At 46.1% G+C, this 25,846-nt stretch overlaps 1 protein-coding gene across 2 annotated transcripts; it reads right to left on the bottom strand.

Annotated features, from left to right (window-relative positions):
- Nucleotides 1-72: 72 nt before the first annotated feature.
- Nucleotides 73-24,748, bottom strand: CDC6 (cell division cycle 6). 2 transcript variants are annotated; one of them, XM_069237583.1, is made up of 12 exons: nt 24,607-24,748; nt 22,969-23,167; nt 18,940-19,218; nt 18,626-18,825; nt 16,685-16,857; nt 16,068-16,174; nt 5,509-5,648; nt 5,288-5,388; nt 4,668-4,732; nt 2,970-3,187; nt 1,896-2,036; nt 73-1,115 (listed from the first exon to the last, which is right to left on the bottom strand). In XM_069237583.1, exons 2-12 carry the CDS (start codon nt 23,153-23,155, stop codon nt 1,026-1,028), a joined length of 1,701 nt encoding a protein of 566 aa, XP_069093684.1. In that variant the 5' UTR covers nt 23,156-23,167; nt 24,607-24,748; the 3' UTR covers nt 73-1,025. The 2 variants fall into 2 exon arrangements, with proteins under 2 accessions (XP_069093684.1, XP_069093683.1); XM_069237582.1 differs by lacking the exon at nt 24,607-24,748 and adding an exon at nt 24,385-24,518.
- Between the last annotated feature and the right edge of the window lie 1,098 nt (nt 24,749-25,846).

Here is a 25,846-nt window from a genome sequence, read left to right as displayed (position 1 = left end):
TGCAAAATATTACAAAGCTGAAAAACGGTCAAGAAGATTCAATAAATTCTTATTTTTCTATTTACCACAAAGCAAATTTAAAATATTTATTTAAAAGAATTGATCAAAACAGTACAAATAATTCCATATATGTCAGAGTAAAATAAACATACCCTTCTAGATTTGAGAAAAGAGTATCTTTAAGATACCAAAAAAAATACATCTGCCAAGTTGAAATAGCAAATACAAAAACATGTTGAAATACAAATCCCATAAGGACTAATGTACTCTGAAAAATATTCACTGGTTTTGCATCGAATTAAAACAAAGTGTCCAATAGCAAGGCAGCTCTCCAAATAACAGATCCGATTTCGTTAAGAGTTTAAGATTGGATAAGAATGCCCGGTTCTATAAAAACTCATGTCATTTTGTTACTTAAATCATGTTCGAGGTAGGCTCATAACTCTTGAACTCCACAAACCTATACAATAAACACGCTTTAACCGGTCCAAAGTAACCAATTAAGATTGTACCTTCTAGTAACAATTAAAAACATGGTTTACCGCAACACTACCTCTCCAGGGAAACAATGCGTCTTATTCTAAGATTGCAAAATTAAGGTACAAATTAGCAGGGGAACATCGAACATCTAATAATTTTTATCATTTCCCCAAAACAGCTCAGCAAGAATAGTCATGGATTTGGTAGGGATAAAAACAACATGTAAAAAATTAAATCCATGACAATTATGCATATTTTCAGAACTATAGTTTGATTTCCATCTTGTCCATCTCCTCTGTAGAGTGAATCCTCAAAAGCGGACACCATGTGAATTACAAGATAAGGACAAACGTTTAGGCCAAAATGTTCAATGTAACTCAATGGACAATTTTTGCCTCAAAGTTTAAATTGAGAAGCAATTTACCTAGCCTACAAACTGCTCTCTCATGCAGAGATAAACCTACTCCAACACCACTTAAGGCAGTAGTCTCTTAAAATGTGCCAACAAAAATAAAAAGTCCACTTATGTAGTGACTTCCATACGATTATGAAAGTCCTCTATGTAGAATATTTCCAATCAAAGCTTTGTCTTTCAGTGCGTGTTCAACGTCTTTCTCTTCTATTTTTAGGCAAATCTGTTGAAAAACAAGAACAGTGGTTGATCTTCAAGCACACAAGCGTGGAGAACATCTTAAGGAGACAAAGTAAAGTTCACAGGTGCACTCTTTCTATAGTATTCAAAGCCTGAGTGCAAAAAGGGAAGACCAGAAGGTGGTTATCGATGTAACTTGCACTATGGTCACGACAGTTAAAATTAACACAAGTTGGACTATCCCTCGTTTGCCTGCTGTGCTAAACAAACGCAGAAGCACAGATGTGTTACTGCATAGAAATCCCTTTTTGTATGCACAAAAAAAGTTTACAAGAAACAAAAAAACACCCACAAGCCATTTAGCAATATTGCAACTCTAGCTCACTTAAATCACCTAGTTTCAGGAGCCAGTAGACAACCGAAAGAGAATTCCAACCCCAACAACTAGTCTATGTGAACTACGGATGTACTTTGGAAGGGAATTAGTTTTTAAACAATGTGATCCTTCCGTCATGTTACACGGGGCCAAAACAGCGACGTTTATAGCGGTTTCTATAATTAATGAGAACAGTTAACTTGACAGAACAGTATGGTGCAAGCCACATTTGTTTGGAGAGACTTGGAATCAGACTCCAGAGAGACTTTTTATTCTAGAACATTACCCAGTAATTAAAATTCATGAGCCCTAGGTCGCAATTAAACCACACTTTTCTCGTTTTCTCCACTCGCATTACTCGGCTGGCCTAATTATGTGCAAGTCAAACCAGGAAGCAAATGTAATTAGACGTTGGACAAACTCTAAAAATAAATAAGCATGGAGTACCTTGGTGAGTCTGGCTTCTTTCGATTTCTTCAATCCCAGAATACCCCGGGACTCCAACAGACTGGAAAGCGACAAGCATTCAGACTGTCCTACTGCTGGCACCTGCTGCTTCCGACAGACCTTTGTGTATTCTTCATGCAACTAATAAGAACACAAATAGTAATTATTATTAAAGGGACAAGAAATGCAGGTCAAGTGTGCCACCGTGACTTTAAGTACTGTACAGCTAGTTTTAGTTTATTCCACAGCCTCCACCACCCGCCCCAAACCCTCTAGCACGACCATTTTCACATGGCCGATTTAAACCTTAAATAATTCAAAACTATTCCATCTCCGTTTACCAACAATAGAACAGTCTCGTCATACACAAGTAAAGGGGCACATTCAATGTGTGCTATTGGTGTAGAATTTCTAAATAATTTTGCACATCATACATCAAAGTATGATTAAAGAAAGCAACCTGAGGCATAATCACATGATCGATCGACTCATTTTATGTAGCTGTACATATTTGATCCCTTATGGTCTGGTTTAGGATTAAACACCTTGGTTTATAACTTCTGGAGCATGAAAAAAATACAGTACGTCAAGAACTATATGCATTCTGCGTATTCCCATTGTTTAATGAAGGAAGGCGCAACATGATCCCCTTTAGTCCTCACCACCCACAAGTCTGCCCTTTCACACACAACTGTAGTAATAAAGAACGTATTAACCTATGCACATCTGTTTACCATATATTACAGTGATGCTGAACGTCGGGGTTTTCAAGAGCCAAGCATATCTAGTATATTGGTCTCATGGCTTTCACCCCGTATGATTTTTGTCTAGCTCACTTCTGCAGCCTCCCAATCGGTTACTGTCTTCCTGTCTTTCTCCCATGACCCAGAGTAAAAAATTAAGACCACAAATTCTGAGGATGACAATAAATCCAGATTCTCAACAGTGGAAATTAAGCACTTGCTAAACCTTACTGGAATGTACCGTCAGTCAAAGAAAGAACATCCATACAAGACCATAAGATAAGACTTGTTATTTACACAATCACTGCACATCACACACGTGGTTGCTTACCTTTCCCAAAGTCACCTCCTTCACTTTGGCCTGTCGGGTCATCATTAACAGGGAGCAGACGAGGAGCTTCTGTTGCAGTGGGAAGGAATCATCAGCACCCCCCGAGTTACCAGAGGTCATTCGGTCACCGTAGACATCAGAGATCACACGAGAGATGTGGGGAAGACTAACTCGTTTAGGAACATGAGACAAAGGCACTTCCTTTGTCGGCGATTTGCCTAAAAGTAATAAAATAAGCAGGAACAGAGTAAAAATGACTGCGAGGATCCAGGACAGCACAAGGTTGAGTTACAAGTTGCTCTTTATCACTACGATATCACTTTAAAACAATTGTCACATCCCATAGACATCCAGTTGACTTCCCCGATGAGTCATCCAGGAGTTCCAATGTAACCTATCACCAATCAGGTATCTTTCAGGCACCAAAGCTTTCTGTGCCCGTTGCATCAGCATACCCTCTTGGTCATACAAGAGGCTGCTGAAGTAAATTGAAGCTTGGTCTTCACACAGACAGTCTAGGACTCGTTTCTTTGGAGGACAATGTGCCAGGCACAAAGACTGCCCTAGGACGACTGGTGGGCTCTTAAGTTCCACTTAGGAGTGTCAGCGAACCTTTAACTCACCAGCACAGAAGAATGCACAAGATAAAATAACCTGTAGCATCCAAGACAGTTGCTGGTGTTAACATCTACCACACCACCAAGTGCATTGGGTGTTTATGCTGCCACAGTATTTTTTCTGTACTTACATATGTCCCACACAAGGTAATTATATGCCACATGTAAAGTTCTCTCTAAGTAGATTACATACAGCAAACCGTAGTGTGACAACCGTGTGAAAGCTGTCGCTGGTGGTGTGGTAGATGTTAAGAGCAGCAACTGTCTGGATGCTACAGGTTTGTTTTATTATCTTGTGCATTCTTCTGTGCCGTGAGTTAAAGGTTCGCCGCTCCTCACAGTAGAGACATGCTTAATCAAGACTCTAGTTGTTTTGAAATCATGTAAGAGGTTATGCAGTACGTAAAGTCATTTGCAAACTTATGAAGAATGCACAGAAGGCCAGCCAGAGTGATAAATGCTTATCTTCCTCACAATAGTAAATCAGTACCAGAAAGGTTCATGACGATTTGAGAAGTCAGAAACAAAACCAGTTCACTTCCACCATTAAAGCTGTGGGCATGAACTGCGCCACTGAGGCTGAACGGAAATAGTACTACTGTGCAAGACAGATGGTCATTGTCTCCCTTTGCATTCCCGCTTGACAGCTGCTCAGTACACAACGAATCAGGGTAAAAGTTTGGCTGAAGCAGATACATTTCGCACTGCAGACTCGGCTGTTCCCAAAACGAGGATCTGTTTCCCATTTATAGGGATGCAGGTGCAAAGGAGAAGCCCCTACAATACCATGGACTAGCAAAGAGCCCTTAAGCGACCTCTTCCTTTGGAGTAGGTCCAAGCAAGTCATCGGCAATAACCATTAAGGCTCCGAGAACACCGCTTGGGTGTGACTTTGTTTATAGTTCACAGGCCCCAGCGCGTGATGCCAAATGTTATTCACCATCCCATGAGATGGCTGCGCAGCTAGTGTTGGAACACACCACTGGCAAAGCCGAGCAGGAAGGAGTAAAGGAAACCACCACGTTTCCTCACTTCAGCGTTAGGAAGTGGGGGAATAACAGAGCCATGAGAGAACACTTACATTCAGCGAGAGGTTTCAGGAGCGTCTGGCTTCGGACATCCGACTCGACGATTTCAACTGCTCTCCTAGCACGGGGGAAAAAAAAAAAAAAGGGGGAAGTGAGATACACAAAAAAAAACCTCAAACTAAACAAATTAATTAAAAATCAGATGAGAGCAAATGTCTACTCGGCCCTTCGGCTACAAATAGGCCGTCACATCTGAGAATAAAATTATTGGACTGTTCACGGCCAGAATTTAAGAATTAATCACATTATGAAATTGACAAATTGTCACAAGATTAAAGTTTTCAGGATCCGAAACCTGCAGAATTTAGCTCGGATTTTAATGCCACCAAAAGTAGGGTACTGAATACGGGTAAAGCCCCGGGGGTAGATCCAACGGAAAAGCAAATTACCTTTAGTACAAATGTAATTAAAGTAAATTGTTAATCGCAGCAGGATGCGCTTGTATTTACGCAGCAGGTAATGGACTGATAATTTAACTGCCTTTAACTTGGGGAGAAAGCAGTGTTCCCCAGTGGAAAGCAAGCTTCAAAAACACACATCACAGGCTCCTAAAAACACATTCGGTTAAAACGTGATGAATAATTAACAAAGCAAAGTCAGCGCTGTGGATTACCTGCACACGTCCAGCGCTTTGCGAGCATCCCCCGAGACAGCTGACACTTTCCTGGCGCAAAACTGAATGGCAGCATTGTCGAGCACCTGCTCACCGGACACCTTAAAACACAATTTGGAGAATCCAGGTTGGTCTTAGAGGAAGACAGCCCCAGCGAGAGTTGAGAGAAAGGAAGGCACAGCCCCCACCACTCCTCCCCCAATCAAAACGAAAAGCCTTACCTGCTTCAGCCTCTCTTGTAAAATGGTAGCGATCTGATCTTTTGTGTAAGGTGAGAAATTAAGCAGCTTTGGTTTACACTTCGGTCGTGCCTGAAGCCTGGGGAGAATGCGGTCTGTGAGATCTAAGGCGTTAGCAATTCCTAAAGGGGAAAAAAATAATAATTTTTTGCCATTTACCAGGGAAAAGTGCACTTTAATTACAAAACCACAGGATTTATGCAGGTTGCACTTGAGATCAGAAACCATTCTGTGCAAGCAAAGCCACATACGTTTAAGATAACCCCACACTAGGCAAGCTTCATTAATCTACTCACCATGGAGCATCAGAGAAAAGCAATCACTTCCTCCAGCTCATTAGCAAATGGCTCTAGGATGTGGTAAAATGAGATTGCTGACTTATAAGATTGACAAATGTAATGAAACTGTACACCAATTCTACTTATTGTGGAAGATGCATGTACCCCATGCACGAGTCATTCTATACAAAGATGCTACAGGCGAGGAAGTCATGGAGGATCTCCCGACTCAGCTCAACCACTTTACAAGATGGTAGGTGTTTATGGGACGCTTTAATACCCAGCACCCACAGTGATCTCGACTGATGGAAGGACGAACAAGTAAAAGCACAATCACATTTAATGCATTTCCACTTTACACCCAGCTGTTCTAAGCTACTGCACACCAAGCGAGCTCAATTGTTTTGCCTTTAGGCACTTCTCTCTTTCTGCCCCCCTCCCCCAGCCGTAACCCATAGTAACAAGCTCTTTAACAAACATCATACATTCGTGCAAAAACCAGATTGATCGAGAGCACGTGAACGGTGCCTCACTCATTTAGAAGTTCAGGGCGTGGGAGGTGTTAGAAATGGGGTCTTTGGTTGACAGTCAGGTTACCCCCTGTTCAAGCAAAGACCCTCACTCTAGTCAGGGTAAAAGAGAATCACCCTCAGCTAACCCCTGCTTACCGCCTTGGTAGCTTGGCAGAGCAGTAGGCTTAACCTCAGAGTGCTAGGTGTAAAGTATTTGTACCAACACACACAGCAACTTAATGAAAACACTACAAAATGACACAACACAGGTTTAGAAAAATAGGAAATATTTATCTAAACAAAACAAGACCAAAACGACAAAAATCCACCATACACAAGTCAAGTTAATAATTAAAAATCAAAAAGAGTCTTTAAGTAGTTTTAAAAACACACTAGCTCTGCTAGAGTGAAAATGTACCTGGTGTGCGTCAAAAATAACCCCGCACGGGCGGGCGTGCGCCGAAAATAACTACGCATGGCGGTACTAGAGTCAAAAATCCAGCCACACGATGAGTTGAAGATCCCGCCGCGCAGGTTGCGATCTCCCAGCCTCCGTCAGCGATGCTGCGTGTCGTTTCTCCTGCTCCGTGCGTCGATTCTTCGGTCGCATTTCCTGCGAGCGTCGTTTCTCAGCTGCGGAGCTGGCGGCGCGTCGTTTTTCAGCCGCAGATCGGATTCGTGTCGATCTTTTCCCCGCACGGCGCTCTGTGTGTGGATTTTCTTGTCTTTAGGCTGCCAGCTTCTCCTTTCAGGGTCCCAGGAACTGGATGGGCACCACAGGGCAGAGTAGGAGTCTCTCCAGAGACTCCAGGTGCTGGCAGAGAGAAGTCTTTGCTGTCCCTGAGACTTCAAAAACAGGAGGCAAGCTCTAGATCAAGCCCTTGGAGATTTCTTCTCAAGATGGAAGGCACACAAAGTCCAGTCTTTGCCCTCTTACTCTGGCAGAAGCAGCACTGCAGGAAAGCTCCACAAAGCACAGTCACAGGCAGGGCAGCACTTCTTCCTCAGCTAACAGCTCTTCTCCAGGCAGAGGTTCCTCTTGGTTCCAGAAGTGTTTTCCAAAGTCTGTAGATTTGGGTGCCCTTCTTATACCCATTTTAGTCTTTGAAGTCACCTTTCTTCAAAGGGGACTCACACCTACTTGTGAAATCCTGCCTTGCCCAGGCAAGGCCTCAGACACACACCAGGGGGTTGGAGCCGGCATTGTTAGAAGCAGGCACAGTCCTTTCAGATGAGTGACCACTCCACCCCTCCCTCCTAGCAGAGATGGCTAATCAGGAAATGCAGGTTACACCCCAGCTCCCTTTGTGTCACTGTCTGGGGTGAGGTGAAAAACAATCCAACTGTCAAACTGACCCAGACAGGGAATCCACAAACAAGGCAGAGTCACAGAATGGTTTAAGCAAGAAAATGCTCACTTTCTAAAAGTGGCATTTTCAAACGCACAATCTTAAAATCAACTTTACTAAAAGATGTATTTTTAAATTGTGAGTTCAGGGACCCCAAACTCCACATGTCCATCTACTCTCTAGGGGAATCTACGCTTTAATCATATTTAAAGGTAGCCCCCATATTATCCTATGAGAGAGACAGTCCTTGCAACAGTGAAAAACGAATTTAGCAGTATTTCACTGTCAGGACATATAAACCACATTACTATATGTCCTACCTTATCCATACACTGCACCCTGCCCTTGGGGCTACCTAGGGCCTACCTTAGGGGTGCCTTACATGTAAGAAAAGGGAAGGTTTAGGCCTGGCAAGTGGGTACACTTGCCAAATCGAATTTACAGTGTAAAAATACACACACACACACACACACACACAGACACTGCAGTGGCAGGTCTGAGACATGATTACAGAGCTACTTATGTGGGTGGCACAACCAGTGCTGCAGGCCCACTAGTAGTATTTGATTTACAGGCCCTGGGCACCTCTAGTGCACTTTACGAGGGACTTAACAGTAAAACAAATATGCCAATCATGGAGAACCAATTACGTACACATTTTAAACAGGAGCACTTGCACTTTAGCACTGGTTAGCAGTGGTAAAGTGCCCAGAGTAACAATAACAATAAAATCAGAGTCCAGCACACATCAACAACCTGGGGAACAGAGACAAAAAGTTAAGGGAGACCACGCCAAGGATGAAAAGTCTAAACACGTGTCCCCCCCAGCTAAAAGTGGGGAGCAACTACCCAACCTCATGGGAGTTCTCATCACTAAGGCGGAAGAACCTGGACAGACCATCAGCATTGGCGTGCTCTGTACCAGGACGATGTTCCACCGTAAAGTCCATCCCCTGTAGGGAAATGGACCACCTCAACAGTTTTGGATTCTCACCCCTCATCTGCATTAACCATCTGAGGGGCCTGTGGTCGGTCTGAACTCGGAAGTGAGTCCCAAACAAGTAGGGTCTTAGCTTCTTCAGTGCCCAGACCACAGCAAACGCTTCGCGTTCTATGGCACTCCACCTACGTTCCCTGGGTAGTAACCTCCTGCTAATGAAGGCTACGGGTTGATCTAGGCCCTCTTCATTAAGCTGTGAGAGTACTGCTCCAATACCATGCTCTGACGCGTCTGTTTGCACAACAAACTCCTTGGAGTAGTCAGGTGCCTGCAGCACAGGTGCTGTGCACATGGCAGCCTTCAGGGCATCAAAAGCGTTCTGGCAAGCCTCTGTCCAGATCACTTCCTTGGGTTGCTTCTTGGAAGTCAACTCAGTTAAGGGGGTAACAATGGTACCATATCCCTTAACAAACCTCCGGTAATATCCTGTGAGACCTAAAAAGGCTCTCACTTCAGTCTGGGTCTTGGGAGGCTCCCAAGCCAGAATTGTATCAATCTTAGGCTGTAGGGGTGCCACCTGGCCACTCCCCACCTGGTGTCCTAAGTACACCACAGAACCCTGCCCTATTTGGCACTTGCTTACCTTAATAGTGAGGCCTGCCTTCTGCAGGGCCTCGAACACTCTCCAGAGGTGTTGCAGGTGTTCCTCCCATGTGGAACTAAACACAGCAATGTCATCCAGGTAGGCGGCACTGAACTCATCCAGTCCTGCCAACACCTGGTTGACCAACCTCTGAAAGGTGGCAGGGGCGTTCTTCATCCCAAAGGGCATCACATTGAAGTGGAAGTGCCCATCTGGGGTAGAGAATGCTGACCTCTCCTTTGCCCCCTCAGTTAAGGCAATCTGCCAGTACCCAGATGTTAAATCAAACGTACTGAGGTACTTGGCAGCTCCTAACCGATCAATGAGCTCATCAGCTCGGGGGATGGGGTGTGCGTCAGTCTTGCTGACCGCATTGAGACCCCGGTAGTCCACACAGAACCTAAGTTCTGGAGTGGCACCAGGAGCAGCAGCCTTTGGGACCAAGACCACGGGGCTGGCCCAAGGACTGCTGGAGTGCTCAATAACCCCTAGGGTTAGCATTTTGGAGACTTCCTCCTTAATGCAAGCCCTGACCCTGTCAGTCACCCTGTAAACCTTATGTTTAACAGGTGTACTGTCCCCAGTGTCCACATCATGTGTGTGACTCCTGTGATCAGGGAAAACAGCGAGGCGAACTGTCCCAGCACGTGGCGACAGTCCCTCTGCTGTTCCTCAGTCAGGGAGGGGGAGAGGATCACTCCCTCCACAGACCCATCTTTCTCTCCTGCAGACAGGAGGTCAGGAAGAGGCTCACTCTCTTCCTCCACCCCGTCATCTGTTGCTAGGAGCATGGATAGCTCAGTTCGCTCAAAGTGTGGTTTGAGGCGGTTGACATGGAGGACCCTCAAAGGGTTCCTGGGGGATTGCAAGTCTACCAGATAGGTGACCTCGCTCTTTCTTTCCACCACCTCAAAAGGCCCAGTCCACTTATCTTGGAGAGCCCTAGGCTCCACTGGTGCCATGACCCACACTTTTTGTCCAGGCTGAAACTCAACCAGAGTGGCATTCTGGTCGTACCACCGTTTCATATCCTCCTGGCTTGCTTCCAGGTTCTCCTGAGCGAGACTCCTGAAGCGGGCAGTCTGGTTTCTTAGTGCCAGCATGTAGCTAAATACATCCTGGGGTGGTTTACTAGGAGCTTTCTCCAAAGCCTCCTTCACCAGACTAAGCGGTGCCCTCACAGGGTGGCCATAGATGAGCTCAAAGGGGCTAAAGCCAAGTCCCTTTTGAGGCACCTCCCTGTAAGCGAACAGAAGGCATGGCAAGAGAACGTCCAACTTACGCCTCAAGGGCTCCGACAGGCCCTGAATCATGCCTTTCAAGGTGCGGTTGAATCTCTCAACCAGACCATTACTTTGGGGGTGGTAAGGGGTGGTGAACTTGTAGGTTACCCCACACACCTTCCACAGAGACTTCATATAAGTGGATATGAAGTTTGTACCTCTATCAGATACCACCTCCTTGGGGAACCCCATGCGGGTAAAAACCCCCATCAAGGCACGTCCCACCACGGGGGCATTGACCGTCCTTGGAGGAATGGCTTCTGGGTACCGCGTGGCATGGTCCACCAGGATGAACCTGTTGCCCATGGCTGTCTTGGGATCCAGAGGCCCCACAATGTCAATTCCTACCCTTTCAAAGGGAGTACTGACGACAGGTAAAGGTTGGAGGGGAGCTTTGCATTTCCCCCCACTCTTGCCACTTGCCTGACAAGTCTGACAAGACCTACAATAAGCAGCTGACTGCTTGTGCATCAAGGGCCAGTAAAAGTGGGAGACAAGCCTCTTATAGGTCTTGTCCTGCCCTAGATGTCCTGCAAAAGGCACATCATGAGCCAAACCCAGTAGGAAGGCCCTGAAGCACTGGGGTACCACCAGCATACGAGCTGACCCAGGCTCAGGAACCTTAGGCTCACTATACAGGAGGCCATCCTCCCAGTAAATCAGGTGAGTACCTGGCGCCTCGCCAGCCGCCTGGGCTGCAGCCTGCTGCCGCGGCCCCTCAAGAGTAGGGCACTCCTGCGCTGTGCAGAATGCTTCCCTGGTGGGTCCCCCTTCCTGCTGCCACTGTGACAGCTCAGGGACCTCCCCCTGTTCAGCCACCTGTTCCCCTGTAGGCTCCGGGGCATCACCCTCAGGCTCTGCCTCCTCCCGGACCGGTTTCCCGCGCCCCCGGCCCTTCCTCTTCTTGGCGGTCCCCTGGGCCACTGTTTCAGGCTCCAGGGGCTCTTGACTACCCTGATTGGCTGCCATAGACCGGGTGGATACGCATACCCACCCAGGCAGACCCAACATCTCCAAGTGAGACCTGTGTTCCACCTCCTTCCAAGGGGAATCCTCCAGGTCGTTACCTAGCAAACAAACAGGCATGGTTGGACTCACAGCTACTTTCCAGGAACCTGAAACCCCCCCCCCCCTCCCATTCAAAGGGAACCTGCGCCACTCTGCAGAGGCGCTCAGAGTTGTCTACCGCAACTACTTGGTGAAGTACCCGGGGATCAATCTGCTCTTCAGACACCAGGTGACTCCTCACTGTAGTCACACTGGCTCCTGTGTCTCTCAGAGCCTCTACCCTCTGTCCATTGATGGTCACCCATTGCCTGTACTTCTTAGTGTTATCAGGCACTAGGTTTCTCTGGACCATCTCACTGTCCCCTAGTGAGACAAGGGTCATTTCTGCCGGTTCCCACCCACCTGAAACCAACTCCTCCCCAAGCGCTACACTGGCCAAACCCTGGGACGGTGCACCAGTGGGTGCCGGTGTACTTCTGGGACATTTGGGGTCCCCCCTCACATGACCCACCTGGTCACATGCATAGCACTTACGTGGGGGACCACCTGCCACTGGCTTCCCTTTGGACAACCATGGCTTCTTTTCACTGGGGGGTTGGGAATCCTTAGCCTGGGAATCAGTTTGGGGCCCTTTAGAGAACTCCCCCTGTTTGCCCTTACCCCCCCTTTCTTCTGAGAGGGACCCTGCCCACCCTTGGCGTGGTCTCCCCCATACCTCTTTTGGACCCTGGTGCTTCCCAGCGGTCCGCTTCCTGTGCATGCTTCCTGGGGTCAGTCAGCTTGCTGTCAATGAGGTGCTGGCGCAGCTCTGGAAAACAAACTGTACAAGTGCTCCCAAGCAATTAAATTGTAAAGCCCCTCATACGCGTTTACCTTACTGCCCTTCACCCAACCATCCAGTGACCTGCAAAAAGAATCAACACATTCCAACCATGTTTGGGATTCCTTTCTCTTGTAGGATCTAAACTTCTCCTTGTACTGCTCAGGGGTGAGACCATACCTGGTAAGTAAGGCCTCCTTCATGACAGGGTAGGTGAGATCCTGAGCATCCCCTAAGGCTGTCAGTGTGTCCCTCCCCTCTGCCTCAAAATGCTTCCACAGGGCTGCCCCCCAATGAGCTTCAGGGACCAGGTTCATGTGGAGAGCTGAATCATAACCCTTGAACCACAAGTAGATATCATCCTCCCTCTTATAATCCCTCACAAGGTCTTTTGGGATGTGTACCCTTCTCTCAGGCTGCACTGTAGGATTGCTGCCACCATCTCTACTGGACTGGCTTCTATGATCTCTCTCTTTCAAGCTAAGCTCATGAGCCATTGTTATCTTCTTCTCCTCAAGGGCTAGCCTTCTCTGCTCCAATTGGTACTCCCTTTCTGCCTGTCTGTCCTGTAACTCTTCAGGTGTCAGACCCTTGGAGGATACACTGCTACTTGCCCTAGAGACTCTTTCCCTGGAAATAACAGCCCCCCCCCCCCCCCCACTATACCATTATGTACTGATTGCTCTCCCTCCTCATCCTCAGTGTGCCCTCCAGTGCTTCTGGTTGTCACCCAGGCCCTCAGCGCCTTTTTCAGCTCATCCTTCTTGGAAGAGCTCTTAATGGGACAACCAAAATTTTTACAAAACTGCTTTAGCTGAGCCTTGTTATAACTATCCAATTGCTTCAGGTCAAAAACAGCTTCCACTGGTGCATCTCCAAGTAGAGACATGATAAAAGGTTAAAAGAGTGCAAAGTTCCAAATGCAGAAAAGCAAGTTCTCAAATGAAGTTCCAGAAAAGTCAATCACCGGATCAGCGAAAAAAGGAAACTGAATGCAGAGCAAAAACAGTCCAAATAGAGAAAAACAAAAATCACAAGACTACTAGTATGTGGTCACGTAGTGGTCTGAACTCAAAACAGTAGTGTACACTTAATCACTGTATGTCAAGTACAAATACAAGTCCAAATCCCGACCCTGATCACCAATGTTAGAAATGGGGTCTTTGGTTGACAGTCAGGTTACCCCCTGTTCAAGCAAAGACCCTCACTCTAGTCAGGGTAAAAGAGAATCACCCTCAGCTAACCCCTGCTTACCCCCTTGGTAGCTTGGCAGAGCAGTAGGCTTAACCTCAGAGTGCTAGGTGTAAAGTATTTGTACCAACACACACAGCAACTTAATGAAAACACTACAAAATGACACAACACAGGTTTAGAAAAATAGGAAATATTTATCTAAACAAAACAAGACCAAAACGACAAAAATCCACCATACACAAGTCAAGTTAATAATTAAAAATCAAAAAGAGTCTTTAAGTAGTTTTAAAAACACACTAGCGCTGCTAGAGTGAAAATGTACCTGGTGTGCGTCAAAAATAACCCCGCACGGGCGGGTGTGCGCCGAAAATAACTCCGCACGGCGGTACTCGAGTCAAAAATCCAGCCGCACGATGAGTTGAAGATCCCGCCGCGCAGGTTGCGATCTCCCAGCCTCCGTCAGCGATGCTGCGCGTCGTTTCTCCTGCTCCGTGCATCGATTCTTCGGTCGCGTTTCCTGCGAGCGTCGTTTCTCAGCTGCGGAGCTGGCGGCGCGTCGTTTTTCAGCCGCAGATCGGATTCGCGTCGATCTTTTCCCCGCACGGCGCTCTGTGCGTGGATTTTCTTGTCTTTAGGCTGCCAGCTTCTCCTTTCAGGGTCCCAGGAACTGGATGGGCACCACAGGGCAGAGTAGGAGTCTCTCCAGAGACTCCAGGTGCTGGCAGAGAGAAGTCTTTGCTGTCCCTGAGACTTCAAAAACAGGAGGCAAGCTCTAGATCAAGCCCTTGGAGATTTCTTCTCAAGATGGAAGGCACACAAAGTCCAGTCTTTGCCCTCTTACTCTGGCAGAAGCAGCACTGCAGGAAAGCTCCACAAAGCACAGTCACAGGCAGGGCAGCACTTCCTCAGCTAACAGCTCTTCTCCAGGCAGAGGTTCCTCTTGGTTCCAGAAGTGTTTTCCAAAGTCTGTAGATTTGGGTGCCCTTCTTATACCCATTTTAGTCTTTGAAGTCACCTTTCTTCAAAGGGGACTCACACCTACTTGTGAAATCCTGCCTTGCCCAGGCAAGGCCTCAGACACACACCAGGGGGTTGGAGCCGGCATTGTTAGAAGCAGGCACAGTCCTTTCAGATGAGAGTGACCACTCCACCCCTCCCTCCTAGCAGAGATGGCTAATCAGGAAATGCAGGTTACACCCCAGCTCCCTTTGTGTCACTGTCTGGGGTGAGGTGAAAAACAACCCAACTGTCAAACTGACCCAGACAGGGAATCCACAAACAAGGCAGAGTCACAGAATGGTTTAAGCAAGAAAATGCTCACTTTCTAAAAGTGGCATTTTCAAACGCACAATCTTTTTAAATTGTGAGTTCAGGGACCCCAAACTCCACATGTCCATCTACTCTCTAGGGGAATCTACGCTTTAATCATATTTAAAGGTAGCCCCCATATTATCCTATGAGAGAGACAGTCCTTGCAACAGTGAAAAACGAATTTAGCAGTATTTCACTGTCAGGACATATAAACCACATTACTATATGTCCTACCTTATCCATACACTGCACCCTGCCCTTGGGGCTACCTAGGGCCTACCTTAGGGGTGCCTTATATGTAAGAAAAGGGAAGGTTTAGGCCTGGCAAGTGGGTACACTTGCCAAGTCGAATTTACAGTGTAAAAATACACACACACACACACACAGACACTGCAGTGGCAGGTCTGAGACATGATTACAGAGCTACTTATGTGGGTGGCACAACCAGTGCTGCAGGCCCACTAGTAGTATTTGATTTATAGGCCCTGGGCACCTCTAGTGCACTTTACGAGGGACTTAACAGTAAAACAAATATGCCAATCATGGAGAACCAATTACGTACACATTTTAAACAGGAGCACTTGCACTTTAGCACTGGTTAGCAGTGGTAAAGTGCCCAGAGTAACAATGACAATAAAATCAGAGTCCAGCACACATCAACAACCTGGGGAACAGAGGCAAAAAGTTAAGGGAGACCACGCCAAGGATGAAAAGTCTAACAGGAGGTAAACACACAGCAATGATCAGACATGTGCACTATGGAGGAGAAATGCAAGGTCAGAAGCCAACAAGCCACTGAGAAATACACAATGACAAAGTCTCTTCCATTGGAGGACAGGAAGGTTGAGAGATAATTCCAGTTATTAAGTCCACACAAGATTGAAGCTATAATAAAAGAGCGAGGTATGCAGTTCTGCATGCAAAGTGGTAGATAGGCAACCGTTGGAAATGTAGCATTTCCACGCCTGGTATATTTTGTTTTGGTTTGGGGGGGGGGGGGGGGGGGGGGTAGTAGGGTTGTCTTTTGGGTAGGCTTCTGGTACATAAATGTCACATACGTACGAGGTACGAGTGGGCGAGCACAAAGTGAGTTGACCAGCACAACACCAACAGAACGGCAGGAGCAAAAAAAATATATATGCAAGAGTCAAACAGGTTTGTGGTGTCACATTTTCGCAGCAGTCACCAGAGGGTCACACTTACCAACAAGTACAAGTCTTGAGTTAGATAGCCAGGGCCACTCAAATACAGTGTACAGCACTTCCTGGCCTTTGCTATCAAGTTGATCCATCTCATCCAAGACAAGCAAACTGGGAAGAGAAAGGAAAAAAAAAAAATAAGCGTCCCTTAAAGCACAACAGCTTATATATAAGCAAGACGTCTGCAGATTATGCGGTTTGAAATTGTTAGGATTCTAAATGGGTCAATTAGAAACACTGCATACTTTAGTCACATATTGCGGTGGCATAAGTCATATTCAATGACCAAATATCTGTGATTGGTCCCATTTTGTGGTGGCATACATGCACTCGTACCAACTTGAAGGTGAACCCCAGAGTAAGTGGTCAGTACAATACTAATACTTAGGTATTAGTCAGTCCACTGTCTACACTGCAGCTGTAAGTATCAGCTTTCCCCTTGCATCGGGGACACCATGCTAGTTGAAAAAGCTCCAAACTAATGGACGCTACAAAAAAACAAAGCCAGTCTGCGATCACCAAAATGGAACAGATGGTGGGAAAGAACAGGCCACGCAAATAAATAAATACCTCACAGAAATTGCAAGACAACGGATGTAGAGATATAAAACAATGACTTACACCATGGGTCCTTTCGCTGTCAAGTTTTTCTCTAGTTTACGCACAATGTCTTTGCCACACAACGCCTCCTTCCCGTCCTCCACCAGGCCTTCTGCTATCACACTGAACACACCCTGCGAGTTCCTCAGAGACATGCAGTTAATGAAGACAGTCTTGCATCCCTTTAGCTCGCTCTGCAAGAAAAGCACAGATCACAAGAGGCCTTTATCGCAGACTGAAGGCGAAGTTAACAAAGGATACAAACCAAGCATTGACAATTTGACTAATAACCAATTTGTCACCGACATACTCCTTATTCAAACAGGCCTATACAGTAAGCACCGAAGTGTAAGGAGGATGTGAACACCTTGAAGGAGTGGATGCATTGACCGGTGTGGAACCTGCTGGTAGACAGCCAGCTATGCAGGTCATACAAGTATGGCCAGTAGAGACAATAGGGAATGATGTGTGGGTGTCTAGGCATACACAAAGAAATTAGGGAGGGGCTGGGCATTCCGTTTGCAACGTGACGGTGAGAAGTTAAAGCATTTAACCATGTAGAATATCATGCATTTTCATATTATCTGACTGGGCGCACACTGAGCACCTTACTGGGGGGGATTAAACCTGAGACCCAAATAAGTTTGCAAGAAAAGAAACAAGGTCACTTGCTCACTACGTTCTTGATTTTTTTTTAAAATATAAAAATGGAGCCATTTTAGGTATTCACTGCAAGTCACAAATAGAACATCAAAAACAAAAACCTATGGCCACAACAACAGCAATGTTGATCGGATTCAAGTGCTACCATAGAGTAACTACATCGATGTTGAGGATTTCCCCAAAAGAGAATCCGTGCTATTGTCTAAAGGAGGCTTTTCCCCAAGAGAGAATCCGTGCTATTGTCTAAAGGAGGCTGAACTCTCCAAGGTGACACGCTTGATAATCGGGACAGCTCTTTGCCACGGTAAGAGAGTTATACCACAGTGGGCTCACCAATGGAAGCCAGGAATCTCCTTGGCGCAACGTGCATGCAGCTATCGCCGTTGTTATACTGGTCGTGGCTTGTTTCAATATCCATGCAGGTATGTTTGCCAGATCTTGTTTGGTCAGTTATGGCAGGTTGTACAATTCTAGACTCTTGCATCTTTGAATGTTTGTTTTTGGTCACAAACAAAATATCGGCCAGGTCGAAGGTTTGGTTTCACAGTTGACACTTCACAGCTGTCCTTTGGAAGTGGTGTTGCCACAACTTAGAAGCATATAGTGCACAAAAGCAACTGCAGGAGTCTCAGAGGTGGTGAGGAAAAGAAACTTCACAGAGCTAGGCAGCAGGCGTTTTGGAAGTGTGTTTTCTTTAAGCTGTATAGAAAACAAGTATCCAACAGCACCTCTAAGTCGCAAACCTTCAAAGTGATAAGCGGGCACCCTACAAGAAGCCATGAGAACCTTTTAAGCCCCTAAAGATTGTGGTGTGCTCTAATATAGGTTCCTCAAGAATAGATAGTTGAACTAATGGGAGAGTCAGCTCGGGCGAGAGGGCTGGACCTACTGCTCCTCAGGGTTAACAAGAGTGGCTTGATAAAATGTTTTCTGCTATAGCTGCTGTGCTCAATTCCACAGATCCATCAAGGGTTTATGTTTAGAGGTTTACCATTTGTTTTTGTTGCAAATACAATAATAGACAAATTATCAACAGACAGAAAAGAATCATATCAGTAGCTTATTTATTTGCTTTTTTTCTTTTCCTTGTATGTTTCACAAGGAGCAATCATCAACCAACATGTTCATGCCGTTGTGGTGTACAGGCCTGGGACTTTTCAGGGCTGAAAATAAAAGTAAGAGGGAAGTAGGTAATGACTCAACACAAACCCTTGATCAATCTATGGACCCACTCCCACCTTTCAATGAGCACCTGTGGCACAAAAATGTGTGAAAAGTCATGTTCTTTGTTACACATACCTTTGAATCCTGCAAAATTCTTCTGAAGCAGGCAGTCTTTCCTGTACCAGGGGGCCCGGAAATGTAGAGGCTGCCAGGTTTTGCACCGCAGATGTGCTCTTTTAGAAAGTGCTGAATCGCATCAGTCTCCTTCTCCCTGGCGAGCAGCCGGTCAGGTACAGCTGTGCTGAAAGCCTGCTTCGCCTGCTGGTAACATGTGCCTGCACACAAAAACAAGACATCAGACGTGCCCTACAAAGCCACTAGAAATCTGCTGGTGCAGCAAAAGAAAAAGACTTGCATCTTAACTGGTGATAGCATGCCCCTGTACTTACTGTCTTGCTTGAACAGTTTAGTGCAGACGGATGACCCCTCTGGGCGCAGAATCTGTTTAGAGCTGCTGGGTGTCTCCTGCCCCTTCCGAAGTGGGGAAAGGGCAGTCGTGTCCGGTCCTTTTCTCACTGGTGACAAATTGCCTGCTGCCTGATTCTCATCAAACATCAGCCTACGCCCTTTGGGGGACAGTGGGGTGCATGGCAGGCCATTCTCCTTCTTGTTTTGTTTCGGTGGCGAGCAGTGCGTGGTATTCTGGATATTGCACAGGTTGTCATCTCCTGGAACAATTATGAAGAGGTGTTATTTGTTGCCCTGCTCAATAACAAGCTTGGCTCAAACACCCAGGAATGGTCTTAAATATTTGGATCACACGTGCAGACTCAAACAAATACACGAGCAAGATGCACGCATCTAATTCTTTTCTTCACGTACTGCTCATGGTTTCTAAGTAAAGCAGCCCTGCATCATGTAAATACGACTTTCCAATGACAAGACATGTTTCCTACACAGTGATGACTTTATTTTTGCTTTAAAATCATGGTCAAACAGTCAACATGACCCCTCGAACACTGCCAATATTCACCCAAGTCAATTAATTTACAGTTGAAGTCCACTGGCAACAGAATGTCATACAGCTTAGAGTTAAGGGGGCGTCAAACTTAAATGCAAACCCAGAAAAAAGATATTATTATTATTATTAATTGCCCCCCCGCCAAACGGTTCACAATTACACTGTTAAATTGGCAGTGTTTAAATATGTTTAAATTCTATGTCAGGACCGTAGGCTTCGGATTATGCTTCTCTTCCTTTACTGGTCAAAATATAGCAGCCAAAGAGTTAATAGTAAACTTCAAAAAACTACAAATCCCATAAACAGTAGTCCAGACTGCCCATTCCCAGGCAATCCCCAGCTATAAGAGTCTCCATGACAACCGCTCCTCTTTCTTTGCTGCTGCGCAGCCGAAGTTGAGTTTGCTCTTTTCTTCTATATACGGTATTCAATATATGTATTGTTTGTATGGTATTATTGGGACCCGTGGAGCGGGAGCAGGGCAAGCGGCACTCGATTGTCGGAAGACGTGACTCGTGTCTTCCTGATTGATTTATAGCGTTTTGCAAGTTGCGCGCTTCGGGAACTGTAATTTCCTCCCGATCGTGCTTCATTGACAGAGGTTCTTCCCGCCCGCGACGCAGTTTATTTTAATCCTCTGCGCTCACGGGGCCGAGGAAAACTTAGTTTACTCGGTCTCCGAGAGAGACCGAGCGAGTGCTGCACCGAGAGCGCAGTCCGCTCTCTATTTCCAAGCTCTTTTTTGGTCCGCGCATGCGCGGAGCCGGAGATTCTCATTTTCACCGGAATCTCCGTCTCAGCAGCGTGCGGAGCACAAAATAGATTTCTCTGCCCTGGTGAACGCCCGACGGGGCGAATAAACATTCAGGCCTCGCCTAGGCGGCCTCTGCAGGTGCTCCCTCCACATGATTTTGGGCCCTAAGAAATAGAATAAAATAAATATAAAAAGGTTGCATTTGTGCAAAACTTTAATTATATCAAAGAATCAATTTACCTGCTGGGGTTGCCTCCCCCCTTGAACTCAATTTGTAACCTGCCATGGCTTATTTTGCCGGGGAGGATGAATATTACCAAGAGGAAGTGGAAAGTCCCTTTCCTGAGCAAATGGAGGAGAGATTGGTGCAAGCCCTTGGGCACCATTTTCAAGATTCGGTTAATCAAGCTTTAATAAAAGTGCTTAAACAATTTACCAGACCTCAATGAATCTCAAACCAGAGACCCTGGGTTTACCAATATGGGACCGACGGGCCCTTTATCTTCAGGAGAGATCCTTTCCCAAATGGCCTCGGCCATGTTAAATGATAACGAATATAGCTCGGATCTTCTCCCTCCTTCTGATAACCTTCTTACTCCCTCAGGTTCACATAAGGAGCTGTCTCAGTCTTCCGACTCACTCAGATTCAGATATATCAGAACCCAAGTTCTTAGGCAAACGGAAAAGAAAATCTAAACCCTATGCTTTCGATGAGGGATCCCTCCAGGGGAATCTACTTTTTGACCCAGGGAACATTATTCACCCTAGGTCAACGGAATGGGTCCCTTGCATTGAAGTAGCCCACTATATACAAGATAGACCAAAGGGGAGCACCTTGAATTAGTACCATAGGTGTTTCCACTGAAACTGAAGGGACCGCTGATGCAGGGGAAAAAAACGGGGACCGAAAGATAGGTGTCTGAGATCTAGCCACACTAACCAATCTATCTCTTGAAGAAAATCCCTCAACATATGGATACCCTCCATCTTGAAATGGTGGTAGACTATCCAATGATTGAAGTCCTTCAGATTGAACACCAGGCGAAAACCTCCTCCTTTCTTATGCACTAGAAAAATGGTACTGGAAGAGATGGGTGGGTTGGTGCAGTGAACGGGATATTGATCCCATGGGGGCCCAGAATTCCATGATCTCTAATTTTTTGTCTTGCCTACAGAACGATTCATAATTTCAGATCTGCAATTTCGGCAGGACACCCCCATGTGGATGGTAAACCTGTTGGTGAGCATCCAATGATTTCTAAAATTCGAGGTAATGGTCTTCAGATAATGCATTTAAAGTATTTTATCATAAGCCCATTGTATCTAATGTGGTGGATCAGCTTTAAACTAGCATAATCCGAAGCCTCTGGTCCTGACAGAATAAAAAAAAAAAATTCTAGCGATCGCATAAAGAATTTTCAATTCTATTAAGGACACGGAGGCGAGGATTATCCCACCCGTATTTCACTGACAATTATAATGTCTGATGTTGGATTATTCACATACAAATTTGTGATGAAGTGTTTTCTAATTCATGTTTTTCCCTCCCTTGAGATTAATTCATTTCCAAAAATTATTACAGTGCATTTCTTTCCATTTAGGTACCGTTTCCAAAGGAGATTGAAGTTTCGGTCTGAGATTGATTTTTATATGTTGTGTTTTTCCAGTTCGCCTACGTGTTCATTGGCAAGTGTGAAGAAGTGAAATGTGATTCGTCTATCGCAAAGAAAGAGGAGGAGCAGTTGTCATGGAGACTTATAGCTGGGGATTGCCTGGGATTGGGTAGTCTGGACTAGTATGTTTATGGGATTTGTAGTTTTTTTAAGTTTACTATTGTTAACTCTGGCTGCTGTATTTTGACCAGTAAAGGAAGAGAAGCATAATCCTCGCCTCTGTGTCCTTAATAGAATTGAAAATTCTTGACACGATAGCTACAAATTTTTGTATTCATTTAAACATTGCAGTTATGTTACTGTTTTAAAAATGGACTCAAATGCATGATGCCAAGCATCTGGTCAGGTAGGCCTTACTAGCGTGTGAACGTATCCACCATGTGATCATTAGAAGCTGGGTGGGGGCTTTGAAGAGTATTTGTAGTCCCTTCCCCTTGGACACGTACTCCCAGATTGATTATAAATTACTAAACATGTTAGTGATGGCTTATTACAGAGCGGTTCACATCTGTTTCTTCCCCCCCCGCCCCCCCCCCCCCCCCCCCCAAGGGAAGTGCAGGGGGTTTAGGTACCACCCAGTTTGAAGACCTATTGGCATTGTAAGTGACATCCTGACCGACCAGGGCAGTTCTGATTAAAACAGAAGATAATATTTAACATGAAGCATGGCACCGAGACGCATGGGGAAAGGAGCACGACTGGGATTAAAGACAAAACTAAAACAAGAAGGGAGAAGGTAGGAGGGGCCATCACACGATCTAACAGAAGGAAGTGCAAACATACATGTCCTTAAGAGAAATCGCCTGGGAGGGAATTAAGCACACAAAGGAAGGACATTTAGACAAATGCACCAATAGAAAGGAAGCATGTAAAGCAAATCACAATAAAGAACGAATGGCAAGAGTGGGTGTGGTCAATGCCCATAGACAGAATACAACATGTCTTGCAGACAGCGCTACCTAGGTTTGACCTAAAAAAAAAAAAAAAAAAAAAAAAAAAAAAAAAAAAGGAGGAGGGTTTAAGAGTTTACCCAAGCGCTTGCGGGGACTGAGGGGCAGCACTTTCGAGTGTGGGGAAAGCGGCGTAGTTATAATTTTGGCAACATCATTCGGTTGCTGAGCCTTGATTTGGGTCCTGCCGGTCTTCCGCTTCGGAAAGTTGATGGTTTTCTGTGGGTTGATGTCATCACTGACACCACGGAGTCTGGTGCTGGGCATGGCAGTTCAGATCTACAGGAAGAAAAGAAAAGACACCGAGTGAAATATATTGAGAAGCTTTCATCCCTTTGAACTGTCACTGCCCACAAAGACTCAGTAGTCCTTCAAATACACCTCACGATCAGCTAGCTGTCACAACCATACACTGGGCGTGCCGGGACAATATCAAGCTATATACACCTTCCACTGGCGAGGTCAGAAACACTATCGGGAAACTGACAAACAAAAGAGACCACAGAGGTAGACGATCTAATCAGGTGGGAAAACGGGGGTAGTCAGAGAAAAATAATAGCACGTCCTAGAACTAGGCCTGGATGAGTGAGCACCTCTCATATACAGCACTCATCAGGTAGTAAGTGTTCAGTCAAAGATCGTCCAAGAGTACGGCAAATTCACACACCTTTCACAATAAGCAGAAGGCAATGACAAGTCTTACCTATTGCTAAAGAATACTTCGTGTGGTAAAGAACCATTGCATTCAAGAAGCAGATATGTAAGAGCCCCCGTACAGCAGGTAACGTAAGGGTCGCCACATATACAACTTTCAACAAGTGCAGAAGAAAAAAAATGCTCACGTAAGCGTACATACGTTCCGTTTAAACATACACCTCTGCAACCCCTCTCCTCGCTCCGCGTTACCTCCATTCACGTGACAGGAAACCAGGGTGTAGTTGCAGCGACCACCAAACCAAACTTCTAATCTTAAATAGCAGATAAACACCACCCCCGCCAGAGCTTTCGCGTGGGAAGGCGTAGCAGTGTGATCCCAGGTTGCATTCACGGCTATGCTTACCAAATGGGGCAGTGGATTAAATTAGCATCCCGTATCGAATTTGGGACAGCGTTTTACACGGGGGGGGGGGGTATATCCCTAAAACACTCAGTAACTATTTCCATTACAACATAGGCGGCGTTACAATGATTGACTTTTTGCAACTCCCCTTCCAACCCATCCCCCCCACCGACCATCCTCGTGTTGATTTTCAGAACAGGCAAGTGATTAAAAAAACTGTCCGAAAGCAATGCAAATGTTCCCTCAACTCGAACTTTACAGAGAGAAAGCACAAACATGTTGGTGTTCTGATGTAACGGAAAGCCATGCAAAATAACACCGCTACACCGAAACCAACCTGTCGTGTAAATAATCATGGGAAATTGTCTACACCCCAACTGCGCCCCGGACCACTGCAAAACAGAACATCCGAGGCAGGGGAACAGCTAACACTCACCTCAAAATTGCTGCGAGCACTGGTCGAGTGTCTTGACTCCACAACTAACTCCTTTCTGCTTAGCTCGCGCCACACAGACTGCCCAGGTTGCTCCTCTAGCGCCAAAATCTCTCACACAAATCGCGCGCGCCAAGTGAACCCAGAGCTGCTTATTGGCTGCAGTGCCAGCGCGGGAGACTTTGGGCATCACCCGATAGGGTGACTAGGGAAGAAACAGCCTACCCGTCTGATTGGTTGCATAGCCCTTTGACGGCTAAATGTCTCTAGCCTCTGATTGGCAAACCCGACGTTAATCCTAGCCTTGCTGGTGACGCCTCCTGTTGACAGCTGCAGCCTTTCCGATAACCGCTACGGCTATATGGCTGCTGAGCACATCAGCGCACTACGCATGCTCACGATTAATATCCAATAGAATGCCCGCACTCGTAGCGACCATGGCAGGGCCAGGCAAGAAGCCATTATTTGAAGTACCCAGGTTGCGAATGTCCCGACCTCGCATATTTTTTATAGCTCCTGTCTTGCGCAGTCAGTCCTTAAAATACATCGCTGTGGCTTTCTTTCCCGCCAATTTGGAAATCCCCTGATTCAATCAGACCTAGTATCTTAGTGGAAGGCCATTTCTGACCCCTAAAGCAACGGTACATTTTATCGCTGCTTATAAAGAGACTGGTTCGATTGTAAAGAGAGTTTTCAGCCATTCTTTTGGGCCGCCTCCTTGGGCGTAACGTAACCGAATGGGCGGACCTTAGTCTGTGTTTGCTGGCGGGAAAGAAAATTCAAATTGTATGTATGACTTTATCACAATTGCCTCTTTCCTAGTCTTTTGAATTTAACTGTAGAAACAGAGCCAGTGTTACATATGAAAATCAGTAGAACCAGTGGAGTAACGAAACGCGCCCCCCCCCCCCCCCCTCCTTTTTGCACGGAGGGGCTTCTTCCGGACTTCTAAGTCCCGGGCACTGTGCTGAGGGTGCTTCCTGGAGCTTGGCTCCCAGCCCCCCAACACAGGGGCAGCAGGGCCTTTGTTAAACTTACAGCTGTATGAGACAATAAAATGTAGGAGCTGCCAAATTACAAGTTTAACTATGTGTGACATTTCCATGTTTCTGTTTGCTTCCGTGCTACCACCAGGCCGACGCACAGATGACCCTAGAAGGGACAGCGCTAACCACACCCACTGTGGGGCAGCAAACGAAGGGGCACGGCAGAGTCAAGGGAGTTTTCTTTCCTACAGTCCGTGACGCTTATCATGCTTCTGTGGAAGCTGGTTATGGTGGTGGGGTTGTCCGCAACTGAGAGGATGAGTTGGGTGTTGTCTGCAAAGATTATGGTGAGACTGTGGGACCTGACAATATTGGCTAATGGGGTCATATATGCGTTAAAAAGCGTGGGGCTGAGAGATGATATTTTGGGGGAGTCCCGCAGGTCATGTTTTTTGGTTCAGAGATGACAGGAGGTAAGT

The sequence above is a fragment of the Pleurodeles waltl genome, chromosome 6 (assembly GCF_031143425.1).
Source record: "Pleurodeles waltl isolate 20211129_DDA chromosome 6, aPleWal1.hap1.20221129, whole genome shotgun sequence".
NCBI classification, from domain to species: Eukaryota; Metazoa; Chordata; class Amphibia; order Caudata; family Salamandridae; genus Pleurodeles; species Pleurodeles waltl.
The sequence above is the reverse complement of the archived record's forward strand: the minus strand, read 5'-3'. Positions and strand labels throughout refer to the sequence as shown.

Bases quoted from the DNA above. Each gene is read 5' to 3' on its own strand.
- CDC6 (XM_069237583.1), bottom strand. From the start codon at position 23,155: ATGCCCAGCACCAGACTCCGTGGTGTCAGTGATGACATCAACCCACAG. The intron at 3,188-4,667 runs GTAAGTGTTCTC...TATTACTTTTAG, and splicing joins CCTGAAACCTCTCGCTGAAT to GCAAATCGCCGACAAAGGAA. The intron at 2,037-2,969 runs GTAAGCAACCAC...TGTTCTTATTAG, and splicing joins AGGAGGTGACTTTGGGAAAG to TTGCATGAAGAATACACAAA.